At 39.6% G+C, this 16,916-nt stretch overlaps 1 protein-coding gene across 4 annotated transcripts in view; it reads right to left on the reverse strand.

The window, feature by feature from the left end:
• Window positions 1-16,916, reverse strand: part of ITGB4 (integrin subunit beta 4) — an 83,837-nt gene that overhangs the window by 32,902 nt on the left and 34,019 nt on the right. For 3 of the 4 annotated variants that reach the window (XM_083351354.1, XM_083351351.1, XM_083351352.1), the window contains exons 7-18: window positions 15,216-15,387; window positions 14,037-14,300; window positions 11,177-11,266; window positions 10,242-10,367; window positions 8,977-9,141; window positions 8,716-8,792; window positions 7,232-7,443; window positions 5,732-5,835; window positions 5,068-5,163; window positions 3,752-3,884; window positions 2,066-2,176; window positions 590-696 (exon numbers count right to left, since the gene is read on the reverse strand). In XM_083351354.1, coding sequence (XP_083207480.1) covers window positions 590-696; window positions 2,066-2,176; window positions 3,752-3,884; window positions 5,068-5,163; window positions 5,732-5,835; window positions 7,232-7,443; window positions 8,716-8,792; window positions 8,977-9,141; window positions 10,242-10,367; window positions 11,177-11,266; window positions 14,037-14,300; window positions 15,216-15,387 — 1,657 coding nt within the window. The remainder of the gene's footprint in view (window positions 1-589; window positions 697-2,065; window positions 2,177-3,751; window positions 3,885-5,067; window positions 5,164-5,731; window positions 5,836-7,231; window positions 7,444-8,715; window positions 8,793-8,976; window positions 9,142-10,241; window positions 10,368-11,176; window positions 11,267-14,036; window positions 14,301-15,215; window positions 15,388-16,916) is intronic. The other variant, XM_083351353.1, reaches the window with a different exon arrangement.

Genomic DNA, 16,916 nt, shown 5'->3' on the forward strand with positions numbered 1-16,916 from the left:
AAGCATATCAACCTGGTTTATATGGCACAGGCACTGAACTAATAGATAAGCCTAATATGACCTTGACCACTTTGAATCAATGATGTAACTGATTATGGCAGTGCATCCTACAAATGCCTTTTCTGCATGCTTATTTCTCAGGTACTTCTCGATATAACTAGTGGTAAAGGATCACTGGCTCTCTTTCTCCATTCATTTTCATTTGCTCCTTGGCATTGATGTTGCAAGGCCATTGTTTCTTTATCTTTCCCACACCCCAATGCCTTCCAATATATTCCACTCCTAATTCCCAATCATTTCAGCGTAAAACAAAATATCTCAAATACATTGGAGAAAAGTGCTCTTTTAAAATACTTGAAGTTGAAGAAAGCTAGATCTAGAACAAAAATAATTGTCACCACTTAGTCAATATGGAGAAGACAGAAAATGTAATTTACATTGACCTCTAATTTCTACATGATCTGAGAGAATATTTTAAAAATCTTCAGATTGTGAGAGAAATGAGTTACAGGTTAGATTAAAAACACGACGCCAAAGCCCCCCTGCCTGTTTTTCCTTTGTTACTACAGGTTAGAAAGATAAATTTTACCTTGCAACAAACACAGTATTTCCAGCATAGGAGAAGCAGCAACCCCAGGAGTAATATCAGAAAAATGAGTAGGGGTATAAGCCAAAGAAAACTTCCTGGTGGACACTCTACATATAATGACAACAAATAAAAAAACATGTTCCAAACAAATCAAGAGACCAAAGGAAGCAACGTTATCTTTTATTTTCCTGGTTAGGGAAGAGAAGATGCTATAACTCAGTGGCAGAACACATGCATTGCATGTAAAAATTCTGCACCGGCATCTCTAGATAGAGGTAGCCAACTGAAAACTTTTAGAATTCCTGCCAGTTCATGAAGATCAGGCTTCCAGAGCCCAGATTTCAACTCCAAAAGAGTTGGATTACAATCTCACCATCAAGATAATGCATAGTGATGTTGTGTGCAGACAATACAGTTTGTAATCTAAAATTTCTGGAGAGATTAATTCAGAGCAGCAGAGTTTAGACTAATTGAGTTGACTTTATTTATTGAAACTTCAGGAGCCACTGGAAGTTGAGTGATGGCAACTGGGCATATTTTCTTGTTGGTTTGAGACGTTTTGCTGCCCATCCAAGGTTGATGCAGGAATAGGAAAAGACAGTAAGAAAAGTGACAGACTACAGGAATCACCTATGCTTCAACCTAGTTGGTACATTTCAGTGACTCCCTGTCTTCTTACTTGCTCAGACTGAAGAAGCTGCTTGGATGGCCAGCACAATCTCTCAAACCAACAAGAAAATAAGTCCAGCTGCCATCACTCTGCTGTCAGACAACTCTACCTGAATCGTCATTGACATCCAGGAGCCATTAATGACTGCAGAAACAAACTTGAAATGAAAGAAACGCTTCCCTGCAAACACCCTTTGAATCAAGGGGTTTGTTTCCAGGATCAGAAGTCAACTGAGATGTCTTCTTCACATAAAGTCCACTCCTGGTCACTTCAAGCTTTCCTTGTTTCAGCAGCCCAATTTATTTATTTTTTAAAAAATAGTTTGTTGTTGCTCTTTCTAAAAGGTGAAGTTAGGCATCTTTGCCAATCAATTATAGAAAACTATTAGTAAATCCTGATCTACCATGATGCAACCCCATTGGTGTGAACAAGAAAATACTGACCAACAGAGTTTCAAGAACAAATGAAAAACTAGTTTACAGTGCCTATTGAAATCTAAATAATAGACCTTCTAATTTATTCCACCTGCTACATTTTGGGAACCCACTCTGTCAGAAATTCTGTTTTATATAAAGCACCACAGAGCAAACAAAGAGTACAGTCACCATGTGCTTAACTGTTCGACTATTATACCATAACAGGAAACAGGAAACTCTCCTCAGAACCAAAAGAAACCATAGGTTGTAACCATAGATGCACACTAAGCACTGCCATCTACTGGCTGAATAGTTCTGTAGTTGTTGCAACACAAAATACATTCTAACATGTATTCCAACATACTCTCTTTATAGAAAGTTAATATTTACCTTTCTTCTTTTGCACAAGAACAGTATTGTTCTGTGATTGATTGGTGTCTTCTTCCCTAGTGTAACGGTAAATGCAATCATCTTCCTCATCTTGGAAGCTACAAACTCGATCTGCAGATTAAAAAGAAAATCAGATGTAATATTGCCAATTTATGTTGGAAATTCTACTGTTGGCAACAGAAAAGGGAGAAGTTCTTATTTTTCCATTTGAGGCCATTCCAAACAAGCACCTTCAGGGTTTGAGTAATTCAATTTTCCAACAGTAAGGGGAAAGAAGCTATCTTAATTTCAAAAGCCTGAATCAACAAGAAGGAACTAAGTTCCAGGACTTTCAATGCAGCTCATCCAAATGTGGATAATTCAACCAACTATATATCGTTGTCATGTAATAAATTACATTAGAATATCTGCAATATGTATATAGTCATGATGCAACTTGATGCAACAGCATGTTTAGATGTGTCTGTGCAAAAGGAAAAGAGGAAAGCTAATTAGTGTGGTATAGCATTTCATGGCTGTATCCTTAGTCTTTGCCCAGTTTATTGGGGGTATAAAAAAACAGTCTTACCAGTAATCACCGATCATTTTCTTATAAGCAGATTATAGTACATTACAATGCTACCCAACCATTACTGTGACAACAAATCATTAATGAAAATAATGTACATTAGATGCCACTGTGAGATACTATAAATCACTAGTGAGGTAAGATCCACTGAGCAGCATGTTTCCACTAAAATGTGATATATTCACATAATAAGGAAACAGATTTAAACAGCTTATCTTTGCCAACCATCGTCTTGCAACTGCAATTGTGATATAATGAATATGCTGTGTAACATTGGGAATCTGTTCATTCTTCAATGTTGCATACATGAAAATAGGAACATCCCTGGATTCTTCCTGCCTTCCCCATCCATAATAGATTGCTTTGCTTTTAATCAATATTTTGCATGCTACCAGATATGGATGACAAAGCATACCTTTTTAATTTTGACTATACTGTATTTTAGAAAAACATAATTAAATATATGCTGCTATCAAATTTCAAAAGAAGGGTGAAGTGTATGTAGGTTTATACCTTACTTGGTGATTTACTGTCTGGGTACATGTCTTTACATGCATGCCCATTAAAGATCAGATGCACTCATACCCAAGATATTTTACTCCTAGGTTTTGGTTCTCAGAAACAAGAGCTGATGGTACAGCAACCAGAACAACTCACACCATTTTAATAAGTTTTTCCCAAAAGGTAAATTTGAGACAAAACAGGGACAGTAAAAAAAATAGATAACTAAAAACATGGAATGCCTTTTAGAACAAAGAAGACTAGGAGTGCCAACTGTTTTACATCAGGGATGGGCAATTCATTTTCCCAACCGGTCACATGAGAAACTGGGACTATTGTGGAGGGGCAAACTAAGAGAACTATGAAGATGCATAGGCATACATGCATGCACATACATATTTTTTTTAAAAAAATAGCAATAGCCTTCAAAATAAAAGCAATCCACATGGGATGAACTGGGACAGCCAAAGGGCCAGATGTGGCCTGGGGACCATGAAATGCCCAGGTCTGGCTTACATTATTATCCCTTTTCCCCCATCCATCAAATTCCGCAGTGCAATGTGGAATGTTTCATTTGCATTTGACGATTAAACTGGGCAGTTGAAGAGCTACGCTACCTTGATTCAATTCATCCACCAGCTTTATCTTGAACTGGCACTTTGAACATTTCTGTCCCTTCTTCTCTCCAGTGTGCCAAACCTGACACTGGACACAACTTCGGAATTCTTCCTCACATACCTGCTGGAAAGCCTAGACACGAGGGAGAAAGCATGAGAAGACAGACAAAACCTTCAGTTCTAGATTAATGATGAGCACCAATAGATAATGAGGGCTGGAGAGGTGGATATTTATTTATTAAATTGATTTGCTGCCCACCTCACTTCGAAGCGACTCTGGGCAGCTTACAGCATTCAGAACATCCCATGGATATCACATAGAAAGTATCAGAAAGGACAGTACATGCCCCAAACAAGGAATATTCTTATCATGTGAGATGCAGTCTTGTGAATGAAGCCAGTGGAGAAGAAGGGGTGAGTGAGGGAACCTCCCATAGAAAAAGAAACGCCATCCTGATTGGGAACTGGCAGACAGAAGATAAAGCCTTCTGCAAAAAGCAAGGTTTCCCAAGCAATCGAACAGGGAATTTGATTCTGCTGGGGAATTAATAATGTGAACTTCTATTCTTATGTATATTAAAATACGCCTTGTATCGCTGAGATGCCTCCTTCAAAAACAACTAAACCCCAGTAAACATCGGCAACCTTAGTTTCTCACTACTCAAAAGTAAGCTGCATAGTTTATCCTAGCAAATCATGCATATTTGCTTTGCCACTTCTGTAGGTATTCTTTAAATTTTATTGTTCTGATTGATTGTTTGATTAATTGATAGGAACAGTTATTCCTGGATTCGGGAAGAGTTAATATTGACAGATGAAGAAAGAGAGTGCGCTTGTGTGGCTATATTTGTACAAGCTTATATTTGCATAATGGATGCTTTCAACAACATAATTGCATTATGAAAAGGCAAGGTGATTCAGATAAAGGAACATAAATAATACATTCTTGTACCAACTGTTATGTATTGGGCTCAAATGTAATACCATGTGGGTAGCTGGAGCAGCTAACGGCTCTCCAGCAACCCAGACTACAAGTCTCCAGTGCTGCTATTGGCTGTCCCTAGGCAGCAATGGTTGCTTCAAACCTATTGGCTGCCGCCTAGGGGCTAGACTATAAATTGCAGCTAGTTACAGCTCAGTTCTCAGTTCACATTCTGCAAGCAATAAACCATGAGTTTGCCTGAACTCACTTGTCTCACCTTCTTTCCTGTGCCAAAGAACCTGCTACACAACACCAACTTTTCCTAGTACAATATAGCAACAGTATTAATAGTCATAGTCCTTTGCTTAACAAATGTGCTCTTTCATGCACTTACCAAGGATCCAGTTTCACAGGTGGGACCAGTATGGGCAGTGGGGTTATCACAGAGGCATCTACCACATTCACATCTTCCTCGTCCGTTACAAATCAGCTACAAGAGAACAAAGTAACTGTTCAGCTTTTTCTTCACTGCATACATGGAGGCAACAGATCCAGTGGTGAGATTCAGCCGGTTTGCACCAGTTCGGCAGAAGCGGCACCTAATTTTTTGTTGCCCAGGCCCAAAAGGAACAGAGAACCAGTTGTTCACCTATTTGAATCCCACCACTGAACAGATGGCTTTACCTGAGCTTAGAGACAGATCTCTTTCCATTATCAGGGAACATTTGAAAGAGAGAGGGAAAGACCATTCTTCTGCCTGTTTTTATCCAAGGATCACAGATTATACAAGCAGCAATAAGATCAACTGTCAAGCTGGCCATACCTCACTAGAGATCTAATCTAATGATCCCTTTTAAGCTGAATTGACAATACTGGATTCCATCTCCAATTTATTAACTTTGTAATAACTATATATTGGCAGATTTTCACACGGATTACCATATTAAACACTTTCTGCATCCAACACGGGATTAGGGTGGGCTGGGGTGGGCAGCCAATATTTTCTTTTCTTTTTGTGACCTCTTCTGATAGATTTTCTGGATGGACAATTTACTCACCCCATTGCTGCTGACACAAGTTTCATTGCTTGTGGGACATTCACAGCCGGGGCCTTCCCAACCAGCTTCACATGAACACTGGCCCATGTAGCAATGTCCCCGGTCTGTAGAGAGACAGGTAGCATCACCACAAAGACATTGAGAGCCAACTTACTTACATAGCAGGTCTATTTTTATGTTTCTATTTTTAATGAAGTCTTAACTCATCTATTAGCGGTATGGAGGCAGTTCCCAAAGAAATATGGTACATATCTTTACAGCTAAGCTAAGCAAAGGTGATAAGAATGCATGAATAAAACATTTTTCCCCCTTTGTGTTTGCTTTTGTGCGTGTGCCTGACGCATTCTAAAAAGCCCTCAAAGAAAACATATGGACATTCAAAACACTTCTGCACACAACTAGAGATTCAGTTTGAAGAAGAACACAACTGGGGCCAACTGTCTATTTGCTATAATTATATCTCAATTTTCTTCTAATAAGTTAAAGCAATATGCATAGAGTCATTCCTTACACAAATGGGGAAGATTTATCTAAGTCTGTGGTGGCAAACCTATGACACGTGTGCCACAGGTGGCACACAGAGCTCTCTCTGTGGGCACATGCGCCATCGCCCCAGTCCTAGGTCTTCAGCTGGGTTTTATAAAATCTTCTTGCTTTAGGTGTCCGCCACCGTGTGCAAAAAAAAAAAGTTTCAATCAATCAATTTTGACTTCTCGCGGGGAAAAAAAGATCTTGCAAAGTTAGAATTGATTGATTGAATTTTTTAGTCCCACCCAATCTGCCATTACCACCGCAGCCACGCCCACTCAATTGGCCATGCCCACCCAATTGGCCACTCCCAATCAATGGCCCACACTCACCCAATGGGCCACGCCCATCAGGCACCCTACGATACATAAGTAGGTTTTGGGTTGCAGTTTGGGCACTCGGTCTCTAAAAGGTTTGCCATCACTGATCTAAGTGATCACTGAGAGTTGACAATGTTTTAATGGCACATAATCAATTAATCATTCCTAACTTGTGAGATAGGATGAATTGAATGAAAATAACTAGCTGGGCGGGCGGGGGGGAATTCTAAAGTGACTGAACTCTGCCCAGCTTGCATTTTTGCAATCCCTATTAGAATTCTGGTATTTCCTCTTATTAATATTTTCTTTTAGTTGCATGCTTCATAAATAATATAACATGTGGTTTGACATGGAAAAAAAAGATTACTGCCACTAGAAATCTCCAGTTATTCTAAACTTTATCACTGTAACACCTTGTCTGAGCAAGCCATTCTGAATCTTTATCAACAATGGGACATGCCCTCAAAATTAGTCTTCTTCAACTTCTTCCAGGGGTGAGGGACTCCAATACCACCAGAGACCCCCAAATTGACCAAAGCTACTCCAGTATTCCTGATTCACTTAAGAATTGTCTGGTAGTAGTTCACAAGGCTGTATCTGAATGAACAGAGGGCAGAGTGTGCAACATTTTGCCCCCCCCCCAAAGATTTACCATTGCAGAGGAATCCAGAAGTGCGGGGACACTGCAAGTTGTCAAATTCACAAAACTTTCCATCATAACGCTGGGTGAGATCTTCAGAATAACACTGACAAGTCCCACAAAGGCATTCGCCTTTGCCAGAACAGGGTTCTTCATCTCCAGATCGTATGCAGGCTGAAGTATCAGTAAAGGAGGAAGTTGAGCAATTACACAGGTCCCCCCGCCTGTCAAAGAGAGAGGAAGTCAAGTGTGAGAATAGCCACCAGATGCACAGATATAACATCTTGTACAGCTAATTAGAAGCCCAAGTGATTTAGGGTATTTGACTATTAATAGGGTCTGGTTTCATTTTTGACGAATAGCATAAAGTGCTTTATAAATTGCTCTATTTGTTACAGTTACTGTCCTTAGCTGTCATCATTTGATTAGTTTCACTCTTATGTGGGGCATAGGTAGCTTATATATAGTTTTTTCTCCCCCCTTATGTTCAATGGTGTCCAGTTCTTAGAGACTATCCAGACATGTCTCTGCAGTTTTTTGGCAAAGTTTTTCAGAATTGGTTTGCCATTGCCTCCTTCTTAGGGCTGAGAGAAAGTAACTGACCCAAGGTTACCTAGCTGGCTTCATACCTAAGGCAAGACTAGAACTCACAGTCTCCCGGTTTACAGTGTGATCCCCTAGCCACTACAACAAACGTGGCTATCATATAGTATTTACTCCACATAGTTAATCTTCTATATGTGTTCAAACATTTACTGGGATGTGAATTCACATACCTGATATACAGTATAGACTGGGATATAGACTGGAACTTAGACTGGCCCCCTATCCTTCTGGCCTTTAGGAAAGGTAAGGCACTGCCACCGTCCTTTAGTGTCAAGTGGTAGCATTGCGCCTTTCCAAAGATTATATTAAATGGAATGTACGTATTACTTGCATTAACCTGTGTTTGGAATAGTGTAATAATGTTTTTAGGATGGTTGAATATTTTTGTTTATATTTTTTATTGTTCTCTCTGTTATTTTTAATAGTTGTGAGCCACCAATTATATAAATCTACATACGTTTATATAAAATATAAATATTAAAACATAATTTTAAAATATATGAATATAAATATATATGTGGACACTATCTAAAGTATGGGGGGGAACTTTCCGAGGGGCAAGAAAAGAATTGACCCTGTTTTTTTTTATCCCATTTATATCCCGCCCTTCTCCGAAGACTCAGGGCGGCTTACAATCTAAGAAGCACAAATCAATGTGCTTAGCAATAGCCTTCATTCTATGTATATGCCTGCTTATTAGGGCTTTCGGGGGGCCCCAAGCGGCATTTTTACAAAGTCAGTTTATTGCCCCCAACAATCTGGGACCCTGTTATCAGTTTCTCCATTTCATCTACACTTCTTGTTCTTGGAGAAGAAAGGCATCAACTTTCTGGTAGAGGAAAGACAATGGGCCCCACGCCGAAAAAAAACCTAATTGTGATACTACTTACCAGCCTGGATCGCACACACATTGTCCACAGACAAAATTCCCATTGTAAGTGCACTTTGGTGATCTAACTTCCTGATTCTGCAAACAAGCAAGAAGACATTACTGGACCTCATTCCAGACACATAACATCCTTTAATCTTACAATTTCTATTAGTAAAAATTGCTCAGAACAAGATTAATTTTCTCGTATCACATATTTCTTGAATCACAGGTCTAGAACAATTCTTGGAACTGCTAATCAAAGAGGAGGAAAAGAACGTACCTTTTCACAGGAGCAGGTATCACAGAGAATTGAGGCATCAATCTCCATTTTGTCACTGAAAGAGGGAGACTTAACGTAGATGATACCTTTCCGTTCCTTCTCTGGGAGATCACAGACATGCTTGTTATCAGAGTGATTAGTTTTCAAATGCACATTGAAAGTTTTCTGGAGAGAAGAGAGAAGCCTGTACTTTTTCTGGATTCGTTTAGAAAAAGAAGCAATTTTATCCACAAATTTGGGAACTGAAAGACTAGAGATAGATCTATTGGGGTTCTTGAGGTCCACTGGGTGTTTTGTTTACAACTGCACAGTTCTTTATTTCTGGCCTGGCTCATTGAGGACCAATGGGAACTAAAATCCAAAGTGACTAGTGGGTTCTTTCCTCCTGAATTAGGTCAAAAGCTGAATGGATAGTAAGACGGAAATAAGATTTTCTTCTCTTGAGTTTGAAAAGAGGATGCAAGAAGGGCAGGCTTCCAAAGCTACTCATACTAACTGCTTTGCCTCCCGATCCCTCAAGCAAAGCTAGGATGGAGTTACAACAATCCTATAAAAGACAAAGATGATCTGGGATTTGGGACACTACTCTTCTTGATCGAAACAGCCAATTACCAACACTATTAAGCCTACTGGCATGGCATTGAAGCTGGGTTTGTTTACTGCCACAGTCATTATGGAATAAGTTTGATTTATATTCTATCAGAAATTAACGCAAATCCAAAATCTTCAATATATATCTTCAGGGATCAACCGGTTACATCAGTGGCTCAACCTGAGATGATGATATGAGAGACATCGACTGTTCTTATTTGTGTACAGCCAGAGGGAGCTCTTTTGAGCAGGGATATCCTCAGCAGCAGGAATGGGCACAGTTACCATGATGCTACACCAGTAGAGATATGCTTTTGTTGGTTTTGTTTTTTTAAATGTTCAGATTTCTGATGTGGAATTTGCTGATTCAGTTATCCCAGATTTACTGGAAAGTGCAACACGCGTTTAGTATACGTGGGATTTGGGAGCAAATTGCACTTTGAATCTGTCAATGAATTTTGGCAGTGCAATCTTGAAATGCTGCCAAAAAAAAAAGTGGTTCAGGAACTGCTGTAGCTCCCAGTTTTTCTTCTGTTGCTTTAAGTTATGCAAATTTCTGATCTCGGAGAAGGGCCCCTTAGCCAAAGGATCTAAATGCCTTTCCAAAATCAAGATTTTTTTTTGTTTTTAACTGTAAATCATTAAGAGATAGAAATGCAAAATAGAAAGCTTACCAATACACCTCGAACAATATGGAATGAACCAGACTCTATATTTTCACTTTTTAAGGGTAATATTTCAATTTTCATGGCTTTTGGGATACTATTGTGAGTTCGAACGGTCAACTTGGAACGAATGCTCTGGAGAAAAAGATAAAAAGAAAACATACAGAACTGGAATGGATTCGGTCCACTGATTTCATAATTTGAGTTACTGCAGTTGATCAACAGTATCCAACCATAGCACAGGGATATATCAGGAAATGCCTTGCCAAGCATGATTCTGACCATTTGGTGAGAACATTGAGAGAGGGCCTCCTCTGGTCCCTCTGTTATAGGAGGTTAATGGGACTAAACCAGGACACAGATCTTCACAGTGGTGGCCCCCACTTTATGGAACATGCTTCCCTGAAGGTATAATTGGTCCTTCCCCTCTGTAAGTTTAGGAAGGCCCTCATTACAAGCTTATTTCAGTAGAATGTTTTAGTACACATTTATATTATTTCTGTTTCTGTTCCTTAATTAGTATTTGTAATTCAGATTTTGGGGAAGGAGATAGCCATGTTATATTCATTTGCTCATATAAACTATCCAGAGTTATGCAGATTGAGGTGGTTTATAAATATTGTTATTAATTATCATTTAAAAACTGAATGGGAGTTTATCTGTCCTTTAATCCCCACCAATCCCTCTGAATGCAACTAAGAGCCTACATTTATTGTACAACTCCACAGGCCACCCTTTTTGAGATACACAGTTTTTACACCCCTGATTTATATCATCCAATTGCCACCTGTCTGGAAATACTTTACGAATTGGCTGAAATTAAAGCTGCTTCAAGAAAGAATTGTAAGAATGAAATGTGAGTGAGTAAATCATTTATGGGGAATTATAAGAAAATTGTGTTATCCCAAAAAGTTACAGCATAAAATACCAGAATTGCTTCTTACCTCAAAAGCCGAACGGAGCAATTCCACAATGTTAGAAGAATCTTCTTGAAGCCTCCCAATTTCAGACGTTTCAAAATATTTGTGCAGTTTCTGATAAAAAAATACTATTTATTTATTATAATATAATAATTTAATATTGTAAGCACAAAATAGATAAAACAGGGAAGGAAAAATATTAAGAAAACCAAGCACATAGAAGAGTTATTCTTATTGTTCTATTGTTATTATGGCTAACTGCAGAGAAAGACAAATCACCGGTTGCAATGCTGCAAAAATTTCCTATGATTTCTTTCCCTGGATTCAAATGTAATACTTTCCTTTAGCCTTTACTGAAGTGTGCAAATATAATGGCCTGTCCTTTTAAAGTAAATGACACAAAAAAACCCATTGGGTAGACTCTGTTCACCTTCATTCCAACATCCTTTTAATAAGAGTTTGATATCTGAATAAAATTCCCCCAATTCACTTTGAAGGAGCACATAGAAGAAGAAAAGACTGGTTTAGACACATGCAATGGTGGAATTCAGCCGGTTCGCACCAGTTCTGCAGAACCAGTAGCTAATTTTTTGTTGCCCAGGCCCAGAACAGACTTCCGGAAGTGGCATCCACACAGAGAACTAGTTGTTCGCATATTTGAATCCCACCACTGGACACATGTACAGTACAATAGGAAGGCTGGGGTATTTAGCCTTTTCCCTAGGCTTTTTCATTATCTAAGAAACTACTAGTTGCTTTACAAAAAGAAGAGATATTTTTCCAAATCACACCTTTGTTTTCTTTCCTACAAATAAAACGTAGTACAACATGATTGAGAATGAGAAAGTGGAGCAGAAGAAAGAGGTAAAGATATTCTCCCTGATATTTCAGCAGAAAAAAACCCTAAAAACATTGTCCATGGTGTAATATATCGGGTTCTTCGTGCAGGAAAGAAGATGAAGTGGGTGATTTCAACAGAACTCATGGTTTATTGCTTACAGCAGGGGTGTCAAACTCAATTTCATTGAGGACCGCATCAGCATTGCGGTTGCCCTCAAGGGGGCAGGTGGGTGTGGCCTGGGTGGGTGTGGCCTACTGGGTGGGTGTGGCTAGAGTGCGTATGGCCTACTGGGTGGACGTGGCCAGCTCTACATCGTTCACATCAAGGGTGCCTATGGGGGCCTGGGCAGGAGTGGGACAGATCTGAGGGTCTCTGGCAGAAGGAGGGTCTCTGGGCCAGGGCCAAGGCAGTGGGGGCTGTTCCCTCACTGTTTCCAGGATGGCTTCGCGGGCCACATGAAACCACTTCGCGGGCCAGATCCGGCCCCCGGGCCTTGTGTTTGACATATCTGGCTTACAGGATCTGAACTGAGAATAGTGCTGCAGCTTGCAGCAATTTATAGCCTGGCCCCTAGGCGGCAGCCAATAGATTTAAAGTAACCCATTGCTTCCTAGGGGCAGCCAATAGCAGGACTGGAGACCTGGAGTCTGGTTTGCTGGAGAGCCGTTAGCTCCTCCAGCTATCCACATGGTGCTACAATTGAGCTCAATACACAACACATGGTTTAAAGAAAGTGAATGGAAGGATATTGTTCAAAGAGGCAAACTAGGCTTAAATCTACTGGCATAAATATCTTTTTTTCAGTCCAAAAAGCAATAAAACAAAAGGTTTAATCACCATAGGATGGAGGTGATAGAAGCAGACCAATCTTAGATGTCATAACATAATACAATTTTGGCCTATCTATGGGTCAAGAGTTATGAGGTAAAAGACGAGATATCTTTGAGTTACCTCTAACATGAATTATTTAGCTAGCAGCTGGGTGTCTCCACTGCACTGCAAAAAGCAGATTGAATAGTAGCTTTGGGAAATCAGATACAAGGATATTTCATTTCCCAATCCAGTGTCTACATATATATTCTTCAGATATATACAGGCGGTCCTTGAATTACAACCATTTCAATGGCACTGAAAAAAGTGGCTTATGACCGTTTTTTCACAATTATGACCTTGCAGCATCCCCATAGTCATGTGATCAAAATTTGGACGCTTGGCAACTGGCATGTATTTATGATGGTTGCAGTGCCCTGTGGTCATGTGATCACCTTTTGCAAACTTCTGACAGGCAAAGTCAATGGGGAAACCAGATTCACTTTTAAGTTACTAATTTAACAACCACAGTGGTTCACTTAACAACTGTGACAAGAAAAGTTGTAAAATGGGGCAAAACTCACTTAACGGTCTTGCCTCAGCAACAGAAAATTTGGGCCCAATTCTGGTCATAAGTCAGGGACTACCTATACCCGAAGTTAGGCATTCAGCTGCTATACTGACATACATCTAAACCAGACATGTCAAACTCGCGATGTCACATGACATCATGCAACGTATCAGAACTTTTTCCCCATTGCGAGCAATGAGGTGGGTGTGTTTTCCTTGTGACGCATCCAGCCCGCGGACCGGCAGTTTGACACCCCTGATCTAAACTATTAAAATTCAGCCTGCCCCTTCCTGAGTTCCTGCAAGCAATCTTCAATTTCCTGGCCTACAAAACTAGCAGGGATCAGCCTACTCCTTTCTCACAAAATTAATTAGTGATTTCTCAGGTGATTTTCTGGATGCCAGGAAAAATGGACAAGGCTCCTTTCTAACTCTGTAGGGACAAATGGAAAGAATTTCTAATGAAGAATTACTAGGGGTTTTTTATGTTTTAATTCCAAATCTTCCCACAGGAAGCAAACTCAGCTTCTTGCCTTAGGAATAAATAGGTGAGCTAGCTCCCTTGCTGGGCAAATATCTATAGGCCAATCCAAATAGTATCACGGGTTGTTCCTTTATACTCCCAAGTTCCCATCTTTTTTCCTGCTTAATGGCATTTTTTACCTCATAGTAATCATAGGAGTGGTTGGTGACCGCAAAAATAGGGATGATGTTACTCAGCCTCAGCAGGCGCTCAAGGGTAGATACAGAGGGGTAATCCTGCTTGGTATCAAAGGTGTAAGTCCCTGCTTGATTCAGGTGGCATTTTTCATCATTCTTTCTCAGGATTCCAGCAAGGACGTTGGCGCCATCAGCTTCGTAATGGAAAGCTGACTCAGTGGAGAAGACCAGGAGGTGAGTACTGTCATTCCGCCATCCAATATTCTCCTGCAGGAATAAGGAAAGTCTGAGATGTAGAGTGGAGGTGGGTAAATCACAGCCCTAAGCCTCATTTTGGCAGCTTCTGCCATCCTGAATCGGGTTTCTAAATTTGATGGGAAACTACTGAATCCCAGCAGGACAATGTTTTGCATATTTTCAGTAGAAAATAAGGGTAGCGCGCATAACTGTTAACCAATCCCCCCACCCCAAATCATCAAAAATAAAAAAAGCAAAAGTGTCCAGTTTTACTTTCCCAAGTGATATTCGTAATGTATAATCCCCATAAAAAAGGTAAAAATTAAAGTGTGCTTTCTCCATGTGCCAAGAGAAATCGAGTAAAGTGGGAATAGCTGCCAGAAACCCAGAAAGGCCTTTCGTGATGATTTTTGAGAAATAAGTTATTCCAGGAATATTAGTAACCACTTGCTATGTCTTTCAAATAAAGCTTACATCAAGGTTAATTGAGAAAAATAACAGTTATAGATTTGGAATTTCATCCTTATCTTGTCTCCTCAGCAATGAACTCTTCAGCTCCCTAAATTTACAAATGTTATTAGGCACTAGACAGTTTGTTTTTCCCCTGACCTTCATAAAAGTTTAGTTGGTCATAATATAATATCCTAACTGCAGGTAGAAGCTGATAATAGCAGAATTTGATAACAGCAACAGTCTCCGGGGGAGATGAGTGGTTCGAAAATGTGAAAAATAAGTAAATAAAACAAACAGTCTCCACAATATCTAACTCCAAAGCTCGCCCATTTTCTTATCAAAGTGCAAACAAAGCTGTCTGTGGATTTTTAAAGCAAAAATTTGGCCTAGATTTTCCTACTGCTCTCCCACTTTGGTATGCAATTAAGATAGTTTTTACCCTTTATAGAGATCCACTATATCTATGCCATCTTCAATATTCTCTCTGTTTACCTTGCAAACAGCTGTTTGCAATATAGCATCAAAGCCACCTTCCGGAGCATCCAAGTTCCCTGATATACGTTCCTTCATCAATTCCTGGCTGAATTTATTAATATCATTGGTTAGACGGATGACGTTCTTAAAAGAGAAAGGCGGGTCGGCATTAAACCAAGGTTCCCGCAATCTGAAAGCAAAAGGACAGACAATTTTAATTGGTAACTACTACCAACCTAATTATCCGAAATCCTAAACAAGGATCCTTTGTACAAACAGCTTCTTGTTTACCACAATATTTAATGCAATGAATTTGAGCATAACAGTTTCTATTTAAATAGTAAAAAAGAGATTGCATTTAAATCTCACATTAAAACAAATTCAGCTTTGTCATCTGCAGCACAATATACAAGCTAGCCATTGTTATTTGTTAACTAGGCTTTAAGGTTTAACACAATATAGGCACCTGCCCAAAGAACCAATGAGCTATAAGAATAAGCTGTGAGAAGCAAACATTTTATAGTAGTAGAAGACAATGAGGCTTAACATTGCTACTGCTTGTGTATGTATCCTACTTCTGAGTAGTGAGATATTGGAGCACCAATTCATACACTGAGTTCAGTTTCTCAGAATGGTGCCATTTCTTCCTGTTATTTTTGTTTGATAACACATGATAATACATTTTTATATTATAAGGTTATAACATAACACAAATACACACATATGAGTGAGCAAATGCACACAGAGGCTAAAATGAAGGGTTCTTAACCTTCACATTCCTGTTCCTTTTCCAATTGCTAGAAAATTCCATACAATATCACAGGATTTCTTTAAGAGAGCAGACTTGGTTCTCTGTGTATTTTCTTCAGTTGCACCTCAAAGTGATGAAAAAAACAACTACCCCAAACAAGAGTCCCTTTCTACAAATGGATGAGTCATCAATTAGTTATCGGACTTGCTTGGGCAAGATTGAGCCAAATTACCAAAACTGTCTATTCATGGGGCCATTAAAATACTGCTATATGCCCATTTGTGAGATGTTTAGAAGCATAAGTTTAAAGGTAAAGGTAAAGGTTCCCCCGCACATGCGTGCTAGTCGTTTCCGACTCTAGGGGCCAGTGCTCATCTCCGCTTCAAAGCCAAAGAGCCAGCGCTTGTCCGAGGATGTCTCTGTGGTCATGTGGCTGGCATGACTAGACGCCAAAGGCGCACGGAACGCTGTTACCTTCCCACCGTAGCGTTCCCTATTTTTCTACTTGCATTTTTGATGTGCTTTCGAACTGCTAGGTTGGCAGAAGCTGGGACGAGTAACAGGCGCTCACTCTATTACGCGGCACTCGGGATTCGACCCGCCAAACTGCCAACCATCTGATCGACAAGCTCAGCGTCCTAACCCACTGAGCTACCGCGTCCCTTAGCATAAGTTTAGGGTAGCTTTAATGAAGCTATATTCACTGAGACCTTTATAAGCTTCTTAAAAAGGATATTAAACAGAAGTTTTGTTGAGGGATTAACCAAACCGATCCTTAATCCATAGAACGAAATGGATTCAATTGACGAATTGATGGCAGAATTAAAAACAAAAGAATTCTAAGTGAGAGCAGAACTATCAACAGTGTTTTAATTGATATCTACAAGATTTGTATATATGTAGAATATTGCAAGAACATAAGAAAGCACTGCCTGAGGAAGAAACATGGGACTAGATGATCACAGATT

This window comes from Vipera ursinii, assembly GCF_947247035.1.
Source record: "Vipera ursinii genome assembly, chromosome: 2".
NCBI lineage: Eukaryota > Metazoa > Chordata > Lepidosauria > Squamata > Viperidae > Vipera > Vipera ursinii.